Source organism: Phoca vitulina, unplaced genomic scaffold (genome assembly GCF_004348235.1).
Source record: "Phoca vitulina isolate PV1807 unplaced genomic scaffold, GSC_HSeal_1.0 scaffold40, whole genome shotgun sequence".
Taxonomy (NCBI): Eukaryota; Metazoa; Chordata; class Mammalia; order Carnivora; family Phocidae; genus Phoca; species Phoca vitulina.
Genome location: NW_022589743.1, coordinates 1,808,055 through 1,817,768, shown reverse-complemented (window position 1 = coordinate 1,817,768; position 9,714 = coordinate 1,808,055). Strand labels below are relative to the sequence as shown.

Sequence of the window (9,714 nt, the reverse complement as noted above, 5' to 3'; positions counted from 1 at the left end):
TGAGCCGCCGGCTCCCGGGAGGTCCCCGCCCACACCGGGAGGCGCGGGCCGCGAGCGCCGAGGCGATGCTCCCGGAGCGGGCGCCCCCTCCGCACCCCTCCCCCGGGGGGCCCGAGGCGGCTGCGGGGGGCGGGGGCCGGCCGGGCTTCCGGCGGCGGCGCGGGGAGGGGGGGGCACCCCGGACGGCGCAGGCCCCGGGCCCCACCCGCGCGGAGCCCCGCGGCGTCTTCCGGGCCGCGGCGGGCTGGGCCGGCCGGTTGGGCGGGGGCGGGAGGTGATCCGGGCGCGGGGCGGAGCCGGCGCAGCGCGGCGGCGGGGACCGGCGTGGGCGGCGGCATGGGCGGCGGCGTGGGGGCGCCCCTGCGGCCTGCGGCCTGGGTGAGCGCCCCGACCCCGCGCCGCCGGCCGCCTGCCCCCCCCCCCCCACCCCCCGTCCCCGCTGCCTCCCTGCTGAGCGTCCCCAACTCCCATTTCGCCTGGTGCCTTGCAGCCCTCCCTCTCTGAGCGCCGGCCGGGTGCAGCCAGCAGCCCCCAGCACCTCCACTTCCTGTCTTGTGACCCCTTTTTCTTACCCTCTTGTTTCTCCTACGCCCCGAATCCCTGGCGTCTCGTCCCTTCCAGATGACTTCCCTCTGGAAATCCAACGCTTTCCACTGACTTTTTCTCCCCCCACCCTGCTTCCAAACCACCGTCTAGTCCTGCCTGCGTACCTTTCAGAAGCTGAACCAGAGGCGGGACATCTCCTCCTGGCTGGTGAGTACCCCATTTCCCTTTCCCTCCGCCCAAGTCCCCCAGGCCCAGAGACGCCAAAGGTAGAAACCAGAGAACCAACCAGAAGGGGTCAGCCCTACTTCCCAGACTCCAGTGTCAGAAGGCCCCTTCATGATGGCTCAGGGGAGGTGGGGTGACCAGAGGGCCCAGGGCAGGGAGCCAGGCTTCTCCGCTGGGAAGAGCAGTGCCTGATAAACACAGCGCCAGGGGCAGGTGACCCCACTTAGGCTGGCAGGATCCTGGCCCTCCCCTTCCTGGCCCCCAGGTGGGAGTTTGAAAGGGAGGCCGCTGGGCGCAGAAACCGGAGTGCCTGCGTGGGCTTGAAATCTCTTCCCTGTCTGAAGCTCAGGGTCCTTATGGTGTCCTGGGGAATGTCCTTGTGGGGTGGCATCCTGCCTCCTGCAGAGGAACACTGCCCTAGGCCAGGGCCACTGGGAACCTGGACAAGGCCATAGGCAGCAAAGTGCTTCCAGGGCATGGGCTGACCCCAAGCCCTTCGTCTCCCCATGCCACAGATCCGATGGTTCCCTAAAACCCCAGCCAAGTCCGTGGTGGCCCTGAAAACGCCCATCAAGGTGGAGTTGGTAGCTGGGAAAACCTACAGATGGTGTGTGTGTGGCCGCAGCAAGAAGCAGGTGAGAGCCCCCTACCCACGTCTCATTAACACAGGACACCCCTGGTTGGGACAGTAGGTCTCTCCTGGGAGCTCCTGCCCGAGACCCTCCTCTTTTCCCACACATACCTGAAGGACAACAAAGGGAGGTTGGGGGTGAAGGAACGCTCTCAGGCCAGTGCCACCCACAGCCCTGAGCTCCCTGTTCCCTGTATCCACCCTTTGAGATGAGGCCAGGGAGACCGAAGCTCAGTCTCATGGCCAGGCCGCTGGAGCCCAGGGCCGTGTCCCCCGCTTCCGGTGCGCCCTCCTTGGAGCCTCGGCCTGGACTCCCTGCTCTAAGCACCGAGGCGCTGGGTTGTCTCTCTCCCCTCTTCTCTCCCTCCTTCCAGGAAGCACCTGAGCCAGAGGTTCCCAGGCCTTGGACCCCAACTCTGGGACGACCGGGGGCGCTCCTGCTCCCAAGAGCCCCTCTCCACTGTCTCCTGCAGCCCCTCCCTCTCTCGGCTGAGGGTGGTTCCCTGGTTCCCTGCTGCTACCTGCTCTCACCTCCCTCTCCCTTCCGCCCCAGGAGCCTTCCTTCCAGCCGGAACCTGACCCATATGCCCAGCCTCCTGGGCCCCTTTCCTTCCTGAGCTGGGCTCTGAACTGTGTGCCTCGAAGCCGTGTGACAGCCCAGGTCCCAAGTCCTGCTTTGCCCCGGACTTGGCTGTGGACTTGGCTGGGCGCAGTCCGGCCCGAGGGCGCGGCAGCACGAGAGGAGTGCCCTCCGCCCTGTGGCCTAGCGCAGGCTGGCCCTCTGCCTTGCTGCCTTCTGCCCTCTGGGGCAGGTTACTGGGTTTTATTGGCGGACTTCTCTCATCTCTCCTCCCACCCTACCCTGACCTCAAGGGTCAGCAAGTCAAAGCCAGTTTCCATGACCCAGTCTCTGCTGGAACAGCTTCCAGGGAGGATGGGGAATGTTCCCCTGCACCAGACAGCTGGTTTACCCTTCCTCCCTGCCACATCCACTCCCCGTAACATGCCCACTTGTTTCCCCGGAGCCAAACAAAATGGATACCCCAGTCGCAAAGCATTGTGAGGCATGTAGGTTCTCTCCCACGCAGAGTTTTTACCCTGAGAAAATGTGGAAGGAAATGAATTTATGAGCTAGTGGAGACTCAGAGACATTAAGAAAGAACAAAACAAAACTATCAGTGTAAACATTGCTGATACCAAAAGTCCTGCTTCACCTTGAAAAATCTGTCCCCGTATCCCAGTCTTCTGGGGCCCCCAGAGACAAATATTGTAAAGCCTCCTACTTAAGTGGGCCAAGTGCCTAAGAACCACTATTTATTCCATTTCCTTGGCACGGCTCTCCTCTCACCCCTCGGATGAGAGAGGTCAATGAGGACACCCCGGTGGTCTCACTCAGGAGCCTGAGCCCTAGACACAGCGTGTCCGTGCCCTTCCTTCCAGACCTGCCCCACCCCAGCACGTGGGGTTGGGTCTCTAACGTCTCTCTTTCCCTCACCAGCCCTTCTGTGACGGCTCCCACTTCTTCCAACGCACTGGCCTGTCCCCACTCAAGTTCAAGGCCCAGGAGACCCGCACAGTGGCCCTCTGCACCTGCAAGGCCACCCAGAAGGCCCCGTACTGTGATGGCACCCACCGGAGTGAGCGGGTGCAGAAGGCAGAAGTGGGCTCCCCACTCTGAGGGGCTGGCTGCCGCCTAGCCCCAGGCCTCTGGCAGGCACCCCATTTGTGGGGAAGGAAACGGAGTGCTGAGCCCAAGAAGGGACCACCCAGGGACCCCAGTCCTCAGTGCTGGCTTGTGAAGGGCTTGCTCCCAATACCTGAGGTCTCTCGGGCAGCCAGGGAACACACCCCTGGCTCATCACCTGCTGGTGAAGGTGGTATTAAACACTGTGCCCACCCAGTGCGGTGCTCTTGTGGTCATTGGTGGGGGGCACACGGCCTACCCCCGCTCGCGGTCCTAACCTGGGATGGGGCATCTGACTGGCCGCAGGGAGGGGGCAGTTCACATTCATTCCATATGGGGCCTCGCAAGGCAGGCCAAGCCCAGAGACGAGAGACATGAGGAGGAGGCGGCCAAAGGCCTCACCCACCCGTTCCCTGTCCCCTAAAGAACTACAGCTTCCGGAGAGTATGCAGCATTTATTACAAAGCCAGGAGATACAAATGTCCCAGGGCAGGAGGAGGGTACAGTCACGGCACCTCGGACACGGGACGAGGTGCAAACACAGACAAACCTGATGGGGGGGCTCCCGACCCCAAACACCTAGGTTGCAAGGGAATCTTGCCTCCTCACCTCCTCCCCGATCTGATCTATGTACATTGGAGGAAAAACAGGTGGGCAGGGATCTGCTGGGGTCCGCCCTTCGGGGGGCCATCCACTGACCTCTCGGGATGGAGCCAAGGTCAGAGCTTAAAGGTCTCCACCTTCTTGTGCTTTTCGATGCCTCTGCGGCTCTGTCCTGACTCAGCCTCAGCTGGGGGTGGGGAGGGGCCTGGAGGACTGTTGGCCTTTGGCACAATCTGGGATCTGTGCTTGTCTGAGATGAACCCCACTCCACCTTTCCACTGCACTCCGGGCTCCCAGGTGGGACTTCGCCAAAACCAGCCTTGCCTGTCGGGGCTCCGGGGTTGGGGCAGGGGCAGGGGCAGAACCGGGCCAAGCGTTCACCCTGCTAAAGCCACAGTGGAATTTCAAGGGCTGAGGCCTCCCGTGGCCTGAATCTTTTCTTCCACAAGATAAATGATGCAAAGGCCACACACACGGGGGGGGGGGGGGGGTGGGGGGGGCAGAACTATCTATTCTTTGCACAAAGTTTCCACTGCAAGAGGAGGAGGTAAGGGAGATGCATCTTTACCACCCACTCAATCCTCAGAAACCAGGGGATAAACTGCATTTGTAAAAGGCACTGTCTTAGCGATTCTCTGGACATTCAACAATGGGGGCGGGGGGCACTGGCAGGGGCAGGACAGCAGCCGAGATGGGGGCAGAGAGGGCAGACCCCATACACAGCCGGCTGGAGTTGTGCCTAAAGCTTTGGGGGCTGGTAGGGCTCCTGGAACACCCCATCTGCCTTGGGAAACGGAAGGAGGATGGAGCGGAGCTTTACTGAGCCTCAGGTGGCCCCTCCAGTCCACCTCCAGGCACCCCCAAAATGAGAGCAGGGCAAATTACACAAGACCTCCTAAAAATGAACATTCCACCCCCCACACATACACACACACATAAAGTTTGTTTCCTGTGGCATTTAAATTAATCTGGTTGGTCCATAGAAAATAAGTATGTATATTTGGTTTTTCCTATGTACATATATATATAGATTTATTTATAAAACCCGCCCCCCACCCCTAAGGCGGGAGGAGCTGGGGAAAGTAGAAGAGGTGGAAAAGGGGCCCAGAAAAAGTGGAGGGGTGGAGAGGCATGGCTGGAAAAGGAGGGAGAGGGTCCCTTTCCTCAAGTTAAGGGGGGCACAGGAGCTCCGTTGACAGTCATCTTGCGCCCCCTGCTGGTGGAAGATGGTGTCTGCAGGCAGTTCGAGGTACCCCCGTTGGCAGCTGTGGTGGTCCCACTGGCTGTCGCAGGGGGAGTGGGGGAGGTAGGGTGGGTGGCCGGGGGCCCGTGGGAGCTGGGAGAGCCATGGCAGGGGGTGGCTGGGCTGGGCAGGGAGGAGGAGGTGGCCGGCAGGGTGGCAGGGCTGGGAGCCTTGTCGCTGACTGACTCACACTCAGACGCCCCGCTGGTGTTGGTGCCCTCCGAGGGGGTGGGCGCTGTAGGCAAGGTGAGCCGCTTGCAGGCCGGCTGGACCCGATACTTGAGGGGGAGAGGGCCATTCTGCCGGGAGAGGGGGCAGAGAGAGGCAGGGAAGGGGAGGATGTCAGGAGAAAGAGGCTAACCAGGCAGCTACCCAACCCTCACCCCACGTGCCCAAACAGGAAGAAAGGGCTCCAGGCCTTGGAGAGAAGGGGACAGGCAAAGCAAGACTGACCGAGCAAGGCCAGAGATACAGGGGCACACAGAGACCCAGAGAGGCAGAAAGAACGTGCAAGGCCAGAGGCTGCAGAGGAGACAGGGAGGCTGAAAAGCAGGGAGCAACATTTGCTCCCCAACAGCCACCCAGCCCTCCTCTCTGACCCAAATCAGGGCATGTCATCTGCCAAAGAATCCTCTTCTACTTCAGAGTGTGGCAGGTCATCATCGAAAGATGGCCCAGAGGCTGGCCTCATGTGGCAGGCCACCCTGGACACGCCCAGCTCATGGGACGAGGCGCGAACGGGGATTACCGGTCACTGTGTGGTCACTGTGGCCACAGACCGACGCCAGACCCTGCACGGCTCCCCTCCCAGCCCTGTCCTCACCCGGCTCCGCCCTGCTCAGCTCACCCGCCGCCACGGATAGATGTAGGCGATATCCATGAGGGTGTAGTATTCCTTCAGCGGTTCATCCTCGTAGAGAACCTCCACCTGGAGGAGGAGACGGAGACGGAGGACACCATGACCCTGGTCAGGTTCAAGGCTCTAGCCATTTGGCAATGAGGCTCTAAGCTAGGGGTGGGCGGTGGGACACTGGGGAGGAGGGACTAGCAGGTGTTCCCTTATTTCTCTGGGGTTTCATGGTGGGTTTGACTTCCCTCCCAGACCTGTCCCAACAGAACTCCTGACCACCAGACGGGAAAGGATCCAGAGAAAGCACCCAGATCATTAACAACCCCTGCCCGCAGCCATCCACACAGCTGTCTGGGTCCCCTTATATCTCTTGCAGGTCCTCCAGGGGGCAAAGAAAAAGCCCAGGTGGGAAAGATCTCGCAGAGCACTGACTCTCACCCAGGCTGCAGTGGAACGACCCAGGGAGCTTTAAAAGAAATACCAATGCTTGGATCTCACTAGAGATTCTGATTTAATCGGTAGGACGTAAATCGGGTTTTAAAGCTCCCTGCGTGATTCTGATCTGCAGCAAAGTTCGGTATCTACTGTCTTAGAGCCTTGATACCCAAAGTGTGGTTCACAGACTAGCAGCATTGCCAGCACCTGGGAGCTTGCTAGAACAGCAGAACCTACTGATCAGAATCTGCGCTTTAACAAGATCTTCAGAGAATCACCGACACATTCAAATTTGAGAAGCAATGTCCGAGAGCGCCGCTGGAATTTCAGACTGGACTTCCTTCAGCCAGCTGGCCCCAGATAAGACCCAGTATTTTTGCACACATGCCTCTGCCACAGTTCTGAGCGTGTAAGCATGAGCGTGTGCACACGCGCACACACACACACCCTCCATCTTGGTCCCATACACCTCTGCACACTGGTTTCAATGGATGAAGACTGCCCTGCCCTGACCTTGGTTTCAACTATTCTCCTACTCGAGCTCAATCACACAACCATGCAGGCCCTCGAGGACACCGAGCCAGCTCAGAGCAATGGCTGGGACGCACAGATTGTCAGACAGCCACACACAGACACTTAGTTTCTGAAAGGGCCCGGGGACTCACCTTGTACTTGCTGGGCACATCCATCTTGTTGCGAAGAAACTTGGCGAGATGCATGACGGTCATGGCCGCTGGGCATTGCAGGAATCGCACCCCTGTCTGCCGGGGGAGAGGCACCCAAGGGCTGGGGTCCATCCCAGGCACTCTTTCCCAGCCCACATCCCACTCCTAAGCAGGTTCCCAGCACTCACCTTCTCCTTGTCCCCATCCCCATTCTCCAGAGGACCCTTCTTTTCCTCCCGGTCCCTGGTGGAGGACAAAGAACGAAGCTAGGGAGACCCTGGAACAGGGGGGATCCCCTAATGCACACATCCAGAAGACCCTCCCGGAGGTACCTTCTCTTCCTAGGGGAAGGGAGCCAGGGTGGGAAAAAGGGGCGACCCAACCTAGGACCCCAAAAGACCAGTGTGGGTCAGACTTGCCTGACACTTTCGTAGAACTCGATGGAGAGGCTGACGATCTCGTTGTCGCTCAGAGCCCCCTTCTCCTGCTCCAGGACCTCGCCGCGGTCCTCATTGGAGCCGTTGGGGACTGCGGAAGGAGAGGGCTCTGAGGGGTTGGCCCAGGACGGGGGAAGGAGGCCCGCCAAGGACCCCGGGATCTCGGAGCTCAGCGGGGTGAGCCCAGCCATCCTGTGGGCCGGGGCAGCGGCGAGCTGGTATGTCATGTGCAAGACAGATAGCCCGGTGCGTCCAGCCCGCGTGCCCGGGGCACCACTGCGAGCGCTCGCGCGGACAGACACGTAAACACACTCACCTTCAGTCAGGGGGTACGCTGCATAGAAATCCCGCCGTCGTTTCATCTCATCTGGAAGAGGGAGGCAGGGTGAGGATGGAGCGCCAGGCAGGGCAGTGGGGGGCGGGGGTCAGGATGAAGGGTGTGTGGGTACCTTTAAAAAGCCCAGGGACCAATTTATAGACGATGTCTTGGAGAGTTTTGTCAGACCTGGAAAAAAACATAAAGAGTCCTATCCATGACCACCTCACCCTGATCTCCCCGGCCAGGAACCCCCATTCCCACCTCCCTTCCTTGATCCAGGGCCCAGGCGTCAGGGTCCCTATAGGCGTGGTCTTTACCCCTCTGGTATTTCTCAGCCTGGACAAGCTGGATACAAGACAGAGGGAGAGGAAGGGCCCTGGGCTGACACCCTGTGCCTCTCCCCAAACTGCCCCCGCGGCGATGGGAAGCAAGGAGGGCTGAGGGACAGAGGACCGGCATGGCAGGACGGACAGCGCCAGGCCCACCTGATGCTCAGCAGCGGCCTGGTTTTATGGACCTGCACGTCACACATGGGGCAGTACTTGTTGGTCTCCAGGTAGCGCACGATGCAGGTTTTGCAGACTTGTGGGGGAGGGTGGAGAAAGAAAGCAGAGTCAGAGCCCCCTTCATAATCCAGGACCAGCACGCCCCCACGGCCTCTGCTCACATCCAGGTTGCCCCTCCTCTCCACCTTGTCCCCACAGCTCAGCCCCTTCAGAGGCTCAACGTGGTCCTGCTTTCCACAGATGGCAATCGCCCCTGATCCGTCCCCGAGGGCGTGTGTGCGTGTCTGGGTCGGACCAGCGCCGTGCACCCGGCAGAAAGTGAGCCCCAAGTCTGAGGGAGCGCAGCCCAGCAGCCAGCCTGCCGGACGCCTCCCAGTGTCCCCAACCCCCTAGCCGCCAAGCCCGGAGTGCATGCCAGGGGCACCTGTGTCTTCCGGGGCGGCCAGGGACCCTGGGAGACACCTGAGCATTCAGGTGAAACTCTGGGCTGCCCCCTCGAGTCTCCCCACCCAGACAGTCTTTCTGCGACCAGGGACCACCACCAGACACATGGAAACAAGCCCTCCCCGCAGCAGTGCCCCTCCAACCTGGGCAGAGACTGCCCACCCCGAGAAGCAGCCCCTCCAGCCAGCTCACAGGAATGCAGGCACTCCACGATGGTGGTAGCGTCGATGAAGTACCCTCCGCAGAGGGCACACATAAGGTGAGGATTCAGCTCCGTGATTTTGATCCGTGTGGTCCGATGCATGATGCCGGGGTGGGGGGTAGGGGGCCTGGGGAGCGTCACCCTGAGAAAGGAAAGTGGAATCAGAAACCCAGAGATCCGACGGCCCCTCCCACAGTCCCCGCCACACCACCCGGTTATCTTGTCCCCGAGCCCGAGGCCCTTGCTCTCTCTGCCTCTGAGGCCGGACTGGCGACACACACGGGGCCGCCTCTGTCGGGCCCCTCTGAGTGTTCACTGGGCGTGGGGGGCTCTGGAGATTCATGTGACCTTGACTGACAAGGTCAGGCTCCATCTCAAGAGCAGGAGCAAAGACTGAGGTTAGACCAACTCTCCAGAAGATATAGGGAGGCAGGAAAATGGGAGAGAACAGAGTTTTTAAAAACTTCCCTGATCCCCATCCACATTCTCTCAAATGAGTGCTAGGAGTTGAGGGACGTCGATCCCCCTCTACCCAGGTGCAAGCCCCCGCCTCGGTGTTTCTACTCCATCCGACCCTCCTTCCATCCCATCACTCTTCTCCCAGGAAGGCAGCCCTGGAAACACCGTGGGCATAGGCTGCCCTTAGTTTAGAGGAAGCACCCCATCGCCTGTCCTAGCTCTGCATCCAGCCTGGCCCCGGAGCAGCTTCCCGGAAATCCATGCAGGTGCTAGGCCTGGTGCTCAGGCAGGAAATACTAAGGATGGTTCTTCGATGCCCACAGCGGGGAACACGCAGCCCCAGTCGGACCCCGGCCCCGGCAGGTCACGGCCAAGAGCCTGGGCAAAAAAGACTTAGCCACCTTTCCTGGCCGGACAGCCCCCCGCACACGTCCCCTGGATCCCACACACATTCCAGGACCCCTA

General features: G+C 60.7%; 2 protein-coding genes across 2 annotated transcripts; one reads left to right on the top strand and one right to left on the bottom strand.

Moving 5' to 3' along the window:
* The first annotated feature begins 307 nt into the window (after positions 1–307).
* On the top strand, positions 308–3,324 carry CISD3 (CDGSH iron sulfur domain 3). The gene is made up of 4 exons (XM_032428765.1): positions 308–378; positions 697–753; positions 1,287–1,406; positions 2,901–3,324. The coding sequence occupies exons 1-4, from the start codon at positions 337–339 to the stop codon at positions 3,078–3,080; spliced, it is 399 nt and encodes a 132-aa protein (XP_032284656.1). The 5' UTR covers positions 308–336; the 3' UTR covers positions 3,081–3,324.
* A 206-nt stretch (positions 3,325–3,530) lies between these two features.
* PCGF2 (polycomb group ring finger 2) lies at positions 3,531–8,927 on the bottom strand. Its single transcript, XM_032429173.1, has 9 exons — positions 8,781–8,927; positions 8,124–8,220; positions 7,769–7,824; positions 7,636–7,686; positions 7,302–7,410; positions 7,071–7,125; positions 6,883–6,978; positions 5,780–5,860; positions 3,531–5,231 (listed from the first exon to the last, which is right to left on the bottom strand). The coding sequence occupies exons 1-9, from the start codon at positions 8,890–8,892 to the stop codon at positions 4,854–4,856; spliced, it is 1,035 nt and encodes a 344-aa protein (XP_032285064.1). The 5' UTR covers positions 8,893–8,927; the 3' UTR covers positions 3,531–4,853.
* Between the last annotated feature and the right edge of the window lie 787 nt (positions 8,928–9,714).